This window comes from Prionailurus viverrinus, chromosome A1 (assembly GCF_022837055.1).
Source record: "Prionailurus viverrinus isolate Anna chromosome A1, UM_Priviv_1.0, whole genome shotgun sequence".
NCBI lineage: Eukaryota > Metazoa > Chordata > Mammalia > Carnivora > Felidae > Prionailurus > Prionailurus viverrinus.
Window position 1 is genome coordinate 87,056,616 of NC_062561.1, and position 17,400 is coordinate 87,074,015.

General features: G+C 36.9%; 1 protein-coding gene across 1 annotated transcript; it reads left to right on the forward strand.

Moving 5' to 3' along the window:
* Positions 1-274: 274 nt before the first annotated feature.
* On the forward strand, positions 275-1,216 carry LOC125163961 (olfactory receptor 6F1-like). Its single transcript, XM_047856345.1, has one exon. It carries the CDS (start codon positions 275-277, stop codon positions 1,214-1,216), a length of 942 nt encoding a protein of 313 aa, XP_047712301.1.
* Positions 1,217-17,400: the final 16,184 nt, after the last annotated feature.

A 17,400-nucleotide genomic window follows, 5' to 3' on the forward strand; every position in this document is an offset into this window, starting at 1 on the left:
TTAACGTGTTGCAACTGTGAATAAGCAATTTACTCAGTTTCTTCATTTGTGAAGTGGATTGTTAGAGTATTTACTTTAGAGATTTATTTTGTAAATTAAGTGAGATAATCCATGGAAAATGTTTATAAAGATGCCAACTATGTTATTGCTCACCCTTAACTTTCTTTATTATTAGGAGTCCATGATCATCAGGAAATAATACACAAATAACCATTATTGCTCATCCTCCATATTCTGGGCTTTGTTGTTTATTACAGACCAGAGACAATGAGATATGGATGGAACAAACCAAACAGCAGTGACAGAGTTCATTTTTCTTGGGTTTTCTAGTGTTCTCTATCTGCGGCTAACCTTGTTTGTGATATTTCTCACTGTGTATCTGCTCTCCCTCATGGGAAACACTCTTATTATTTTCATTGTTCTCACGGATGTCACACTCCAAACACCCATGTACATTTTTTTAGGAAATTTGTCATTCCTGGAGATCTGGTACACCACAGCCACGGTGCCTAAGTTGCTGGCCACCTGCCTCGCACAGGTTGTTACCATCTCTGTTTTTGGTTGTATAACCCAGTACTACTTCTTTTTCTCCATGGGAGCTACAGAGTGCATCCTGCTCGCAGTGATGGCCTATGACCGGTACCTGGCCATCTGCAGTCCTTTAAGGTATTCACTTCTCATGAGTCTTCGGGTGTGCCTGCAGTTTTCAGCTGGATCATGGATTGGGGGCTTCATTGCCCCTCTGCTACCTACTATACTCATCTCCCATCTAAGCTTCTGTGGCCCCCAGAAGATCAACCATTTCTTTTGTGACTCAGACCCCATTTTTAAACTGTCTTGCTCTGATACATTTTTGGTGGAGGCCTTGGGGTATACATGTAGCTCTGTTGTGATTCTAAGTTCTTTCCTTCTCACTATGTCCTCATATGGGCACATTGTGGTCACAATAATCAGGCTGTCTTCTCGGGAGGCTCGGAAGAAAACTTTCTCCACCTGTGCCTCCCACCTCACTGTAGTATCTATCTATTATGGCACCATTATCTTTGCTTATGTTCGCCCTCCAGCCAAGTACAACTTCACTATTGGTAAAGTGATCTCAGTGTTCTACTGTGTGGTCACTCCATTGGTAAATCCTCTCATATACACCCTGAGAAACAAAGATGTGAAGAAAGCTTTCAGAAAACTTCTATCACAAAAGAGACTGCTCTTGGCCTGATATATGAACGATTTGAGAGATACTCTAAAATAATCAATTTAGAATGGGTTCCCAAACCACATTTACAAATGGTAAGTACTGAAAAGTATATTGCAAAATTGACACCACCTAATATGAACATGTCTCTATTCTTTACATTTTGCTTTGAATTCTACTGCAGTAGATGGTCTGTAATTGCTATGTTTAAGAATGTTGGCATTGAGCCATTGTGATAAAGAGATAAATCACACAAGCTCCCTGCCCACACACCATTAACAATAGGAAAGTAGTCTTAGTCCCATATTTCAGTTGAGTATTTTTATAATTTATACTTTATCAATAACTTATGGGACAAAGACTGTTTCTGCTGAATCGAGCAGTGTTACTCTGTCTGGTAGTTGTACTGTTATAAACATATCACTTTGTATGTGAATATAACTTAGTAAATAAACATATAATATACACATATGATAAGCCAGCACTATTTTTAAAGTTGATTTTTAAATTATGCATATAAACATAAATAGAAAATTTCACTAAAAATAGGAAAATATTATATAATTCAGATTTTTCTAGATAATTGAATTTCAAAATTTTAGCAGATGTTAACAAGGATAAGAAGTGGAAGGAAAAAGAAAGAAAAAACTTAGAACTGGACAGTACCATAATAGGATATCTAACATAGTAAAACACGTATCAATTATCTTGCATTTTTATAAAATATTCAAGCAGACAACCAGATAAGAATAAATTAAACCAATTAAGGAGAGCAGAAAAAGTAGAAAATAGGGGCACAAACCAGGTTTTCCTTTCTTATGTTTGCCTTCTTATGTTATGAAGAAACTTTATATTTTAAATACAGTTTAGTGGCAAAAGGGATGACAAAGGTGCTAGAGGAAATACGTTTTTCTAAACTTTTTAAGATAAGTGTTTTCCACCCAATCACTTCCTCAACTCTTTCCATTCAAAGTGATATCAGTGCAGTAAAAGCATCTGAATAGTCAGGGAGCTTGTTAGAAATGAATATCAAACCCCAGACCTCTTGAATGAAAGGACACAGTTCAATAGGATCCCTAGTTGACTGAAAGGGAGATTAAATCACTAGACACACTACTTTAGGAAACCAAGGCTTTAAATAATGTATTTTTAATGGCATGAGTATATAAAAAACCAAGAGTTTCTTACACATGCCAATGCTTAAAATTTTTGTTAACTTTGGTGTGTCATTTTCTAGTATTATGTACAGTGTAATATTTTTTTTCCTGAATTCCTAATTAGGTTTTATTTTTTTTAAAAAATTTTTTTTCAACGTTTATTTATTTTTGGGACAGAGAGAGACAGAGCATGAACGGGGGAGGGGCAGAGAGAGAGGCAGACACAGAATCGGAAACAGACTCCAGGCTCTGAGCCATCAGCTCAGAGCCCGATGTGGGGCTCGAACTCACGGACCGCGAGATCGTGACCTGGCTGAAGTCGGACGCTTTAACCGACTGCGCCACCCAGGCGCCCCAGGTTTTATTTTTAAAACAGAACACATCCATGGGAAAATGTTGTCAAAATTCCCTATACATATACATAAAAAACTTGTGCCATACATCAACATTTTTTCTAACCCTTCCTTTTTCCATCAAAATATCAAAAGCTATGTAAAACTCTCACAATAACAGGGAAACATTCTGTATAAACACACTGTTGTTTTGAATGCCATCTTACTGCAGGAAAGGAAAACTTCTGTGTTCCTAGGTTCTGTGGCAAAAACTAAGTATTAAATTGCCATGAGACAGATTAACATAAGAAAAGCATACACATTTTATTTTAATTTCCATGTGCACATGGGGGTCTGTAAAAGGTGAATGAACCTGAAGAAGCATTTGGCCCAAGAGCTTATATGCATTTTTAAACAAAGAATGATAAATTGTGGTTATGTGACAGACAAATAGGCTTGAGCAGCAATTATGGGAAAGTGCCTAGGAAATATATAGGAGAAACTAAAGCAATTCAAGTATTATTTTAATAGGTTTGTTTTATAGGTACATTTTGGGATCAACTCTCAGTCCACAGTGATGAGAATGTTCTCTTCCTGGGACAGGGTACGCACCTTTCATTAGGGAATGTTATGACCTGCTTTTAGATAAAAAGAGGGAAATCAGGGAGCCCTCCCTGCATATTCTGTTTCCCAAATGCCTTCAGTTCAAAATAGCCAATATGTTAAAGTGGCGTATTTTGGGTGACATGTTCTCTTTTTTTTTTTTTTTAATTTTTTTTTTCAACGTTTCTTATTTATTTTTGGGACAGAGAGAGACAGAGCATGAATGGGGGAGGGGCAGAGAGAGAGGGAGACACAGAATCGGAAACAGGCTCCAGGCTCTGAGCCATCAGCCCAGAGCCTGACGCGGGGCTCGAACTCACGGACCGCGAGATCATGACCTGGCTGAAGTCGGAGGCTTAACCAACTGCGCCACCCAGGCGCCCCATGGGTGACATGTTCTTAACCACCCACAACTGAAAATAGAATTCTTTATTCTTGTTAATATGGTAATATTTCCAAATCTAATTTTTTGGCCAGAATATATCTATATCTTCCCTTTTTTTATTATGCTAGTCATCCCAAAGCTCTAACTGGATTTTCCATTTTTTTTTTTTAAGATTTATTCATATTTGAGAGACAGGGGGTGAGTGAGGGAGGGAGCAGAGAGAGGCAGGGAGACATAGAATCCGAAGCAGGCTCCAGGCTCTGAGCTGTCAACACAGAGCCCCACGTGGGGCTCAAACTCACAAACTGTGAGATCATGACCTGAGCTGAAGCCAGATGCTTAACCCCCTGAGCTACCCAGGCACTCAAGTATCTGGATTTCTTTTAATGCTAGGGCCAACCTGGGAACAAATGTGTCTTGAGACATTCATGACTCAATTTAAACACATACAAAAGAAGCTTTCCTGTTCCAATCATTCATTTTCATCCCATTGTTATATTTTTGTAACTTCTTTGGTCTTACTTTCAAAAACTGCAATCAAGGTGGTTAATTGGAAAGCTATCCATTACAAGCTGGTTCATTGTAACCCTAGTACATGTTTAAGCAGGATTCATTAAAGCAAATTATCATGGAATCTCAAAATCTATCCTGCTGATGATCTTCATAAAGCAGTGTAATAGCATAAGACAAAATGCAAATGTGAGTTTAAAAAAATGAGGAAAACTAGTTTAAAAATTAAAAAAAATGAGGAAACATCAAAATAAAAGTCAAATAATATTTAATTTTACTTTGATTATAGGACTACAAGTGTTTTATGAAACTTCACAAAAGGTACCAGAGATGAGAAATATATTGAGAGAACATTTACTTGTTGTTTTCTTAGTTGAGACAATATATTCATACATAAAGTTTTGTGAACAGAGTTGGCAATAAATGTGTATGTAAACATTACTTTTATAAGTATTTAAGAAACTTCCTGAAATAGGAATTTGTAAGCATCTTATTGGTCTGACTATAGCTTTCTCTGCGGTGTAAATGTTCTAGAATAAATGTTACCTTTTATATTTTTAATGCCAACTTTTTACTTATGTATTTCTTTGAAATACTAGTTATGGGATTTCATGTAAAATATCTACTTGTCTCATTGATGATTTCATAGTGAGATCGAAGGCTTTTGTAGGCTTGTGCTGTGAAACCTCACACGTAGAAAACTGAAGTCAGCTTTATTCCACCCTCCTCAAGAAAAAGAAAAGAAAACTATATTGTTAGAGGCTCCTCAGTATTTAGGTTGGAAAGTATGGCACCAACGCCATCACTATTCTCCTATGCTATCATGATTTATAGCCAATCCATCACAAATTCTTATTTTTACTACCAAATTATTTCAAAATGCATGAACATATTTCCAAGTCCTTAGACATTTCCAGAGTCTGAACTACAATGCACTCATACTTGAATATCTTTATCTCAGGACATACGTAGTTCAGTGAGAACTACATGCACAACCAGAGGTGACATTTTACAGAACACGTTTTCTCCCTGCTGAAAATAGATCAATACCTTTGTCATGCTTTAAAAATATAAACTGAATAAGTCATCCTGACTGAGAAGCCCTGTATGGCCCATCACTAATTGCCTTGCTCTTTCTTTTTTCAAAGGTAAAGCCTCACTAGATTGTCTTATCACTATGTCCTTACCATGTTCGTTCTCCCACATGCCACGGCTCACATTGTTTCCTCCACTGGACCCCCCCAGCAGCAACCACAGTGTGCTGCTCTTCCTTCAGGATGTTTTTGTAGGCATCACTTCCTAAAGGCAGTCTTTGAACTCACTGAAAAACTCAACCCTTTCTATAGCACCATTTCCCACTCAACAGGTATCTTTCACTCAAACATTACTCACTTAAAGTTTCACATAGTTCATATGTTTATATATTCATAGTACCTAATTCATGTTATTTTATTTCACTTCAAATAATAAATTATGTCATGGTTATCAAAAATCAAAGCTATTATAAGAAGACGTACATTTAGAAATCACAACACTTCACTTTTCTTGTCTACCCTATTTTCTTTTGCCTACATAGGGAAACAATTTAGAGTGCTTTCTTGTATTCAGATCCAGTGTTTATTTGACATTCTCCTAGATTTTCTTTGTAAAAAGCTAAAGACATAGGTTTATGAAATAAATAGGAACTTACAATACTTACTACACAAAAACCTAGTATACTATACACATCATACTGTAGCTTAATTGTTTTCACTTTGTGATTAAATATATTGAATAATGATTAATGCTGTGGTAAGGAGCACTTTTAATTTGTTACTTTATATTCATGGGATGCCATATATTTTTAAAATCTCCCTAGTACTAGATCCTAATTACTGCCCTCATACATTGTGACATATTGCCCTAATCTACAATTAGATAAGTGTCCCCTTAAAGGTAACAATCTGCCCAGGAAATTCGAGCAATCCTGGGGTTATTTCTGGAACCCAAGAATTTTATCCATATTTTTAGAATTAAAAGCGTGTCCAGCCTACTCAACTGCCCTTTACCTTGTGTTCAAGAGTGAAATTTGCAAATGGACAAGCTCCACTCCATAATGTTCTCTCACTTTAGGATAACAGATAATAGCAAAGTATATGAACTATAAATTATAAAGATATATTCTTTAGTATGTATTTAAAAAAAAAAACAAAAAACCTCTACCCCTGATAGGAATTACTACCAACGTTAAACAATGAAGGTAAAGAAAATTAGTTCAACTAAATTAAAATAAATACTCCAGAAAGAACATGGGGCATCTGAAAAACTAGCATACTTTTAAAAATAACCATTATATATCAAATAAAATTTCACGAACAAATTAAAGCGTAGTAAGAGTCTCTCTGATATAAAGATTACAACAATTAGGATAAAATGAATCTCAGTGTAATTTGCTTATTAAATACTGTGAATTGTCTGTATTACCTTTTATTTATCTTCTTTTTTCTTGAAGTATAATTAACATATGGTGTATAATATTTCATGTATACACGATAATGATTCAACAATTCCATATATTACAGTGCTCATCACAATAAGTGTACTGTTAACCCTTTTTTACTATTTTTCCTTTCCACTTACACACTTGCCTTCTAGTAGTAACCAACAGTTTGTTCTCTGCATTTAAGGGTCTATTTTTTTTTCTTTGTTTTTCTGGGCTCTTAAATTCCACATATGAGTGAAATGGTATGGTATTTGTCTTTCTGTGGCATTTCATTTAGTATAATACCCTCTAAATCCATTCATGTTGTTAAAAAATGCCAAAGTCTTGGGTGCCTGGGTGGCTCAGTCCGTTATGCATCTGACTTTGGGTCAGGTCATGATCTCATGGTTTGTGAGTTAGGACCACATGTCAGGCTCTTTGCCAACAGCCCAGAGACTGGAGTCGGCTTCGGATTCTGTGTCTCCGTGCCCCTCACCTTCTCACATTCTGTCTCTCTTTCTCTCTCTCAAAATAAACATATTAAAAAAAAAATCAAATGCCAAACTCTCCTTCTTATGGTTAAGTACTATTCCACAATATTCATATATATATACATACATGTATAAGGAAGTTCATATATTTATATATGAATGCATTTATATATGAATGCATATATTTATATATGCATGCATATATATATATATATATATATATATGTGTATGCATCTGACTTCAGCTCTATTGTCTGTTCTATTGATGTATATATCTGATTTTGTGCCATAAATAGTATTTTCTCTATCCATTCATCTGTGTATGAATACTTGGGTTGCTTCCATATATTGGTTATTGAAAACAATGTTGCATTAAACATAGAGGCCATATATCTTTTGAAGTTAGTGTTTTAATTTATTTGGTAAATACCAAGTAGTGGAATTAGTGGATCATATGGTAATTCCACTTTAATATTTTTTTGAACCTGCATACTGTTTTTTCCATAGTGGCTGCACCAGTTTGCACTCCCACCAACAATTCATGAAGGTTATTTTTCTCCACATCCTCTTCAAAACTTGGCTATTTCTAGTGCTTTTGATTATAGCCATCCTGACAGAAACAAAGTGATATCTTGTGGTTTTGATTTGCATTTCTCTGATGATGAGTGATTTTGAGCATCTTTTCATGCATCACTTGGCCACCTGTATATCTTTTTTTTTTGGAAAAATGTCTACTTAGGTCTTCTGCCCATTTTTTAATTGAATTTTTGTTTTTTTCTTTTATTTCTCCTTTTTTTGGTACTGTATGTTTATTATGTATTTTGAATATTGACTGATTATTTTATATATCATTTACAAATGTCTTGTTCAAAACAGGTTGCTTTATTTTTTTAATTTTATTTTTTTCTTTTTTTAAAATTTACATCCAAATTAGCATATAGTGAAACAATGATTTCAGGAGTAGATTCCTTAGTGCCCCTTTCCCATTTAGCCCATCCCCCCTCCCACAACCCCTCCCATTACCCTCAGTTTGTTATCCATATTTATAAGTCTCTTCTGTTTTGTCCCCCTCCCTGTTTTTATATTATTTTTGTTTCCCTTCTTTTATGTTCATCTATTTTATCTCTTAAAGTCCTCATATGAAGTCATGAGTTTTGTCTTTCTCTGACTGACAAATTTCACTTAGCATCATACCCTCCAGTTCCATCCATGTAGTTGCAGATGGCAAGATTTCATTCTTTTTGATTGCCAAGTAATACTCCACTGTGTGTGTGTATACATATATATATGAAATATATATATTTATATAAAATATATATAAATATATAAAATTTAAATATATATACATATATATGTGTGTCTGTGTGTATATATATATATATATATATATATATATATATATATATAACATTTTCTTTATCCATTCATCCATTGATGGGCTGCCTTTAAAAAAAGGTTGGCTTTTTGTTTACTTGATTGTTTCCTTCACTGTGCAAGAGATATTTAATTTTGGTGATGTTGTCACAGTAGTTTAATTTTGCTTTTGTTTCCCTTGCCTGAAAACACATATATAGAAAAATGTTTCAACAGACAAAGTCAAAAAATTACTGCCTAACTTTTTTCTAGGAGTCTGATGGTTTTCGGTATCACATTTATGTCTTTAATTCATTTGGAGTTTATTTTGGTATATGGTGTAAAAAGTGGTCCACTTTCATTCTTCTGCATATAGGTGCCCAATTTTCACAATACTATTTGTTGGAGACTCTCTTTTCCCCATGGTACACTTTTGCATCCTGTGTCATTGACTATAAAGCCCGAATTATATTTCTGGGTTTTCTATTCTGTTCTATTCATCTATGTGTATGTTTTTGTGCCGGTGCAATACTGTTTTGGTTATTAAACATTTATAGTATATCTTGTAATCTGGAACTGTTATGATCCAGTTTTATTCTTCTTTATCAAGATTGCTTTGGTTATTTGAGGTCTTTGTGGTTGCATACAAATTTGAGGATTATTTGTTTTAGTTCTGTGAACGATGTTGTTGGTATTTTGAAAAGGATTACAATAAATCTTTACGTTGCTTTGGGTAGTATGGACATTTCAACAATTGTGGTTCTTACAATACATGGTGGTTCTTCCAGTACCTGTGGATAATATATCTTTGCATTTGTTGGGTGTTATCTTCAATTTCTTTTATCAGTCTACTTTTCAGAGGGTAGGTGTTTTACTTCCTTAGCAAAGTTTATTCCTAGGGACTTTACTCTTTTGGTGCAATTGTAAGTGGGATTGTTTTCTTAATTTCTTTTTCCTCTACCTCATTATTGGCATATAAAATTACAACTGAATTAATTTATCAATTCTAGTAGATTTTGGTGGAGTCTGGAGGGTGTCCTATACATTCTATTATGTCATCTGAAAATAGTGAAAATTTTATATTTGTCTTATTAATTTGGATGTCTTTTATTTCTTCTCTAGTCTGATCCTGTGGTTAGGACTTTCAGTACCACGTTCAATAACAGGAGTGAAAGTAGATATCTTTGTATTGCTCATGGTATTAGAGAAAAACTTTTCATTTTTTCACCATTGAGTATGATGTTTGCTTTGTCTTTTTCATATTTGGCCTTTATTAATTGATACATGTTTCATATAAACTTACTGAATTGCAAGTTTTTTTTTATCACAAACTAATGTTGTTCATTGTCTCATGTTTTTCTGCATCTATTAAGTAATAGGTTCTAATCCTTTTGGTTGTTAATGAATGTATCATATTGATTGGTTTACAAATGTTGAACTATCCTTGCACCCTTGGAAAAAATACCACCTGATTGTAGTAACTTTTGTTTTTAAATATATTGTTAGATTGGTTCACTAATGATTTGGTGAGCATATTTGCACCTATCTTGGCCATTGGCTTTTTGTTTGTTTGTTTGTTTTGATTTTTTCCCTTTTCTTTTGTTTTTTTTTTTCTTTCAGTGTCTTTGTCTGCTTTTGGTGTCAGGGTAATGTTGACCTTATAGAATGCATTTAGAAGGTTTCCTTCTCCTTTATTTTTTTGGAAAAGTTTGAGAAATGTGTGAGAGATTGCAGTAGTGACTCCAATGTTAGCCTTCTGACTTGTGAACAAGTCAGACCATCCACTAGATGGTCCTCCTGAGGCTATGTGCTCTGGGGCCCCTTGGACATGAATATATATTCCTTATAAATGTCCACCAATCTAGGATGGAGATAGGCTTGCTTTAGTGCTCCATAAATATGTTAAATATAACATCATCACTCTTCTTCCTTATGCACAAGTGATTCTATTATATCTAATTAAATATTACATGTTAATTAGGTGCATATAAGATCTTTGAAATGCATGTAAAGACTCTTTTTTTTAATATATGAAGTTTATTGTCAAATTGGTTTCCATACAACACCCAGTGCTCATCCCAAAAGGTGTCCTCCTCAATACCCATCACCCACCCACTGCTCCCTCCCACCCCCCATCAACCCTCAATTTGTTCTCAATTTTTAATAGTCTCTTCTGCTTTGGCTCTCTCCAACTCTAACCTCCTTTTTTTTTTTCCTTCCCCTCCCCCATGGGTTCCTGGTAAGTTTCTCAGGATCCACATAAGAGTGAAAACATATGGTATCTGTCTTTCTCTGTATGGCTTATTTCACTTAGAATAACACTCTCCAGTTCCATCCATGTTGCTACAAAGGGCCATATTTCATTCTTTCTCATTGCCACGAAGTACTCCATTGTGTATATACACCACAATTTCTTTATCCATTCATCAGTTGATGGACATTTAGGCTCTTTCCACAATTTGGCTATTGTTGAGAGTGCTGCTATAAACATTGGGGTACAAGTGCCCCTCTGCATCAGTATTCCTGTATCCCTTGGGTAAATTCCTAGCAGTGCTACTGCTGGGTCATAGGGTAGGTCTATTTTTTAATTTTTTGAGGAACCTCCACACTGCTTTCCAGAGTGGCTGCACCAATTTGCATTCCCACCAACAGTGCAAGAGGGTTCCCGTTTCTCCACATCCTCTCCAGCATCTATAGTCTCCTGATTTGTTCATTTTGGCCACTCCGACTAAATTGAGGTGATATCTGAGTGTGGTTTTGATTTCTATTTCCCTGATGAGGAGCGACGTTGAGCATCTTTTCATGTGCTTGTTGGCCATCCGGATGTCTTCTTTAGAGAAGTGTCTATTCATGTTTTCTGTCCATTTCTTCACTGGGTTATTTGTTTTACAGGTGTGGAGTTTGGTGAGCTCTTTATAGATTTTGGATACTAGCCCTTTGTCCGATATGTCATTTGCAAATATCTTTTCCCATTCCATTGGTTGCCTTTTAGTTTGGATGGTTGTTTCCTTTACTGTGCAGAAGCTTTTTATCTTCATGAGGTGTCAGTAGTTCATTTTTGCTTTAATTTCCTTGCCTTTGGGGATGTGTCAAGTAAGACATTGCTGCGGCTGAGGTCAGAGAGGTCTTTTCCTGCTTTCTGCTCTAGGGTTTTGATGGTTTCCTGTCTCACATTCATGTCCTTCCTCCATTTTGAGTTTATTTTTGTGAATGGTGTGAGAAAGTGGTCTAGTTTCAATCTTGTGCATGTTGCTGTCCAGTTCTCCCAGCACCATTTGTTAAAGAGAGTGTCTTTTTTTCCATTGGATGATCTTTCCTGCTTTGTCAAAGATTAGTTGGCCATCCTTTTGTGGGTCTAGTTCTAGGGTTTCCATTCTATTCCATTGGTCTATGTGTCTGTTTTTGTGCCAATACCATGCTGTCTTGATGATGACAGCTTTGTAGTAGAGGCTAAAGTCTGGGATTGTGATGCCTCCTGCTTTGGTCTTCTTCTTCAAAATTACTTTGGCTATTCAGGGCTTTTTGTGGTTCCATATGAATTTTAGGATTGCTTGTTCTCGTTTCGAGAAGAATGCTGGTGCAATTTTGATTGGGATTGCATTGAATGTGTAGATAGCTTTGGGTAGTATTGACATTTTGACAATATTCATTCTTCCAATCCATGAGCATGGAATATTTTTCCATTTCTTTATATCTTCTTCAATTTCCTTCATAAGCTTTCTATAGTTTTCAGCATACAGATTTTTTACATCTTTGGTTAGATTTATCTGTAGGTATTTTTTGATTCTTGGTGCAATTGTCAATGGGATCAGTTTTTTATTTGTCTTTCTCTTGCTTCATTATTAGTGTATAAGAATGAAACTGATTTCTGTACATTGATTTTGTATCCTGCAACTTTGCTAAATTCATGTATCAGTTCTAGCAGACTTTTGGTGGAGTCTATCGGATTTTCCATGTATAATATCATGTCATCTGCAAAAAGTGAAAGCTTCACTTCATCTTTGCCAAGTTTGATGCCTGTGATTTCCTTTTTTTGTCTGATTGCTGATGCTAGAACTTCCAACACTATGTTGAACAACAGTGGTGAGAGTGGACATCCCTGTCGTGTTCCTGATCTCAGGGAAAAAGCTCTCAGTTTTTCCCCATTGAGGATGATGTTAGCTGTGGGGTTTTCATAAATGGCTTTTATGATCTTTAAGTATGTTCCTTCTATCCCGACTTTCTCAAGGGTTTTTATTAAGAAAGTTGCTGAATTTTGTCAAAGGCCTTTTTTGCGTCGATTGACAGGATCATATGGTTCCTATCTTTTCTTTTATTATTGTGATGTATCACATTGATTGATCTGCGAATGTTGAACCAGCCCTACAGCTAGGAATGAATCCCACTTGATCATGGTGAATAATTCTTTTTATATGCTGTTGAATTCGATTTGCTAGTATCTTATGGAGAATTTTTGCATCCATAATCATCAGGGATATTGGCCTGCAGTTCTCTTTTTTTACTGGGTCTCTGTCTGGTTTAGGAATCAAAGTAATACTGGCTTCATAGAATGAGTCTGGAAGTTTTCCTTCCCTTTCTATTTCTTGGAATAGCTTGAGAAGGATAGGTATTATGTCTGCTTTATACATCTGGTAGAACTCCAGAAGTTCTGGGAAGCCATGTGGTCCTGGACTCTTATTTGTTGGGAGATTTTTGATGACTGATTCAATTTCCTCGCTGTTTATGGGTCTGTTCAAGCTTTCTATTTCCTCCTGATTGAGTTTTAGAAGCGTGTGGGTGTTTAGGAATTTTTCCCATTTCTTCCAGGTTGTCCAGTTTGTTGGCATATAATTTTTCATAGTATTCCCTGATAATTGCTTGTGTCTCTGATGGATTGGTTGTAATAATTCTATTTTCATTCATTATTTTATCTATTTGGGTCATCTCCCTTCTCTTTTTGAGAAGCCTGGCTAGAGGGTTATCAATTTTGTTTATTTTTTCAAAAACCAACTCTTGGTTTCATTGATCTCCTCTACAGTTTTTATAGATTCTATATTGTTTATTTCTGCTCTGATCTTTCTTATTTCTCTTCTTTCCCTGGGTTTATGCTGTCTTTGCTGTTCTGCTTCTATTTTCTGTAGTTGTGCTGTTAGATTTTGTATTTGGGACTTTTCTTGTTTCTTGAGATAGGCATGGATTGCAATGTATTTTCCTCTCAGGACTGCCTTCGCTGCAGCCATCCCAAAGTATTTGGATTGTTGTATTTTCATTATTGTTTGTTTCCATATATTTCTTAATTTCTTCTCTAATTGCCTGGTTGACCCACTCATTCTTTAGTAGGGTGTTCTTTAACCTCCATGCTTTTGGAGGTTTTCCAGACTTTTTTCTGTGGTTGATTTCAAGCTTCATAGCATTGTGGTCTGAAAGTATGCACGGTATGATTTCAATTTTTGTATACTTGTGAAGGGCTGTTTTGTGACCCAGTATGTGATCTATCTTGGAGAATGTTCCATGTGCACTCGAGAAGAAAGTATATTCTGTTGCTTTGGGATGCAGAGTTCTAAATATATCTGTCAAGTCCATCTGATCCAATGTATCATTCAGGGCCCTTGTTTCTTTATTGACAATGTGTCTAGATGATCTATCCATTTCTGTAAGTGGAGTGTTAAAGTCCCCTGCAATTACCACATTCTTATCAATAAGGTTGCTTATGTTTGCGAGTAATTGTTTTATATATTTGGGGGCTCCTGTATTCGGTGCATAGACATTTATAATTGTTAGCTCTTCCTGATGGATAGACCCTGTGATTATTATATAATGCCCTTCTTCATCTCTTGTTACAGCCTGTAATTTAAAGGCTAGTTTGTCTGATATAAGTATGGCTACTCCAGCTTTCTTTTGACTTCAGTGGCATGATAAATAGTTCTCCATCCCCCACTCTCAATCTGAAGGTGTCCTCAGGTCTCAAATGAGTCTCTTGTAGACAGCAAATAGATGGGTCTTGTTTTTTTATCCATTCTGATACCCTATGTCTTTTGGTTGGCGCATTTAGTCCATTTATATTCAGTGTTATTATAGAAAGATATGGGTTTAAAATCATTGTGATGTCCATAGGTTTCACGCTTGTAGCAATATCTCTGGTACTTTGTCTCACAGGATCCCCCTTAGGATCTCTTGTAGGGCTGGTTTGGTGGTGACGAATTCCTTCAGTTTTTGTTTGTGTGGGAAGACCTTTATCTCTCCTTCTATTCTAAATGACAGACTTGCTGGATAAAGGATTCTCGGCTGCATATTTTTTCTGTTTATCACATTGAAGATCTCCTGCCCTCCTTTCTGGCCTGCCAAGTTTCAGTAGAGAGATCAGTTAAGAGTCTTATAGGTCTCCCTTTATATGTTAGAGCATGTTTATCTCTAGCTGTTTTCAGAATTTTCTCTTTATCCTTGTATTTTGGCAATTTCACTGTGATATGTCATGCAGAAGATCAATTCAAGTTACGTCTGAAGGGAGTTCTCTGTGCCTCTTAGATTTCAATGCCTTTTTCCTTCCCCAGATCAGGGAAGTTCTCAGCTATGATTTCTTCAAGTATACCTTCAGCACCTTTCCCTCTCTTCCTCTGCTGGAATACCAATTATGCGTATATTATTTCTCTTTAATGCATCACTTTGTTCTCTAATTTTCCCCTTATACTCCTGGATTCTCCTATCTCTCTTTCTCTCAGCTTCTTCTTTTTCCATAATTTTATCTTCTAGTTCACCTAGTCTCTCCTCTGCTTCTTTAATCCGAGCTGTGGTTGTCTCCATTTTATTTTGTGGCTCATTGATAGCATTTTTTTAGCTCTTCCTGGCTGTTCCTTAGTCCCTTGATCTCTGTAGCAATAGATATTTGCTGTCCTTTATTCTGTTTTCAAGCCCAGCGATTAATTTTATGACTATTATTCTAAATTCACTTTCTGTTATATTGTTTAAATCGTTTTTGATCATTTCGTTAACTGTTGTTATTTCCTGGACGTTTTTTTGAGGGAAATTATTCCGTTTCGTCATTTTGAATAGTCCCTTGTGTGGTGGGGAACTGAGGGGCACTTCCCCTGTGCTGTCTTGAATAACTTGCGTTGGTGGGCGGGGCAGCAGTCAGACCTGATGTGTGCCCCCAGCCCACTGCTGGGGCCACAGTCCGACTGGTGTGTGCCTTCTCTTCCCCTCTCCTAGGGGCGAGATTCACTGTGGGGTGGCATGGCCCATCTGGGCTACTTCCACACTGCCAGACTTGTGGTGCTGGGGATCTGGCGTATTAGCTGGGGTGGATTGGCAAGGTGCACAGGTGCAGGAAGGGTAGGCTCAGCTCGCTTTTCCTTCGGAGATCCGCTTCGGGAGGGGACCTGCGGCACCAGGAGGGAGTCAGATCCGGTGGAGGGATGGATCCGCAGAATCATAGCGTTGGGTGTTTGTGTGATGCAAGCAAGTTCCTTTGCAGGAACTGGTTCCCTTTGGGATTTTGGCTGGGCGATGGGCTAGGGAGATGGCGCTGGGAGCGCCTTTGTTCCCCACCAAGCTGAGCTCTAGAGCTCAACAACTCTCTTTTCTGTTGTCTTCCAGCCCTCCCGTTCTCCAAGCAGAGCTGTTAGCTTATAACCTTCCAGATGTCAAGTCCCGCTTGCTGTCAGAACACCCTCCATCCAGCCCCTCGGCTTTTGCAAGCCAGACTCGGGGGCTCTGCTTGGCCGGCAGGCTGCCCCTCCATCCTGGCTCCCTCCCACCAGTCCGTGTAGTGTGTACCCCCTCTCTGCACTTCCTACCCTCTTCTGTGGGACTCTTGTCTGTGCCTGGCTCTGGAGACTCCGTTCTGCTGCTAGTCTTCTGGAGGTTTTCTGGGTTATTTAGGCAGGTGTAGGTGGAATCTAAGTGATCAGCAGGACATGCGGTGAGCCCAGCGTTCTCCTACACCGCCATCTTCCTAAAAGCATGTCAAGACTTTCATATCACTACAATACCATTGTACATGTCCTCTTTTATAAAATTCTATACAATTATATAAAATTTTAAATTAAGGTCCATACTGTACAGAGCATAACTATATAGCTGGATTTTTTCTTGCTCAACCTTTTCTGTTAGTAAGTGGACCTGAATAAAACTCTTTGTAAACTGTATGGAGTGCCCTGCTTTGTTATTTAGCCTCAATGTCTTTTAGTTTGGGAGATACTTTACAGTCACTTCACCTTCCAACAATTGTCAAGCCAACCAGGAGGAAACCATAACTGGGTAAATGAGCCATGCTGGGAGGAAAGCCTTTGGTCTGTGGGAAATTCAAAGTTTGCTCTCCACCCTCATGTTTGGAGACTTGGCCAAGTGTTTTGAGTGTTTCAGATAGGTGTGTGGGTATGAGGGCATCCTGAAAAGTGCCCACACTCTTGTTAGATACCTTATACAAAACAGTGAGGAAGGGAAAATGGAGAAGAAAAAGTGAGCGAGTTATTGTAAGTGGTAGGTTGACCATTGCTCTGTGTGTTATGAATGCCACAAAAAAGGTATCACAAGTAAGGACAAAATTGGGACAGGCTAGGAAAATGTTGTCTTTAGAAAGAGATATGAAAGCTGCATGTTCCTCTAATACAGACATTAAATACAAAATAATTCAATGGTAGGAGAAATGCTTGGAAAATATAGCATGTAAGATGACAAAGATGTGGGCACAGATTACCACTTACTAAAGTGAGAACTATTATATCTCAAGAGAATTAGGACCTTATTATGTGGGATCCTTCAGAAAATGATTTTGATGGAGGAGGAAAAATTAACATGGTGACCTTTGATTGAAATGAAGAACGAGACCTCTCATGAGCCTGGGGATGACTGCAAGAAAATTCTCACTAGTCAGAAACTATGATGAAATATTGTGCCACTCAATTAGACTAATGAGCTACTATTAGCAAAAGTGTCAAG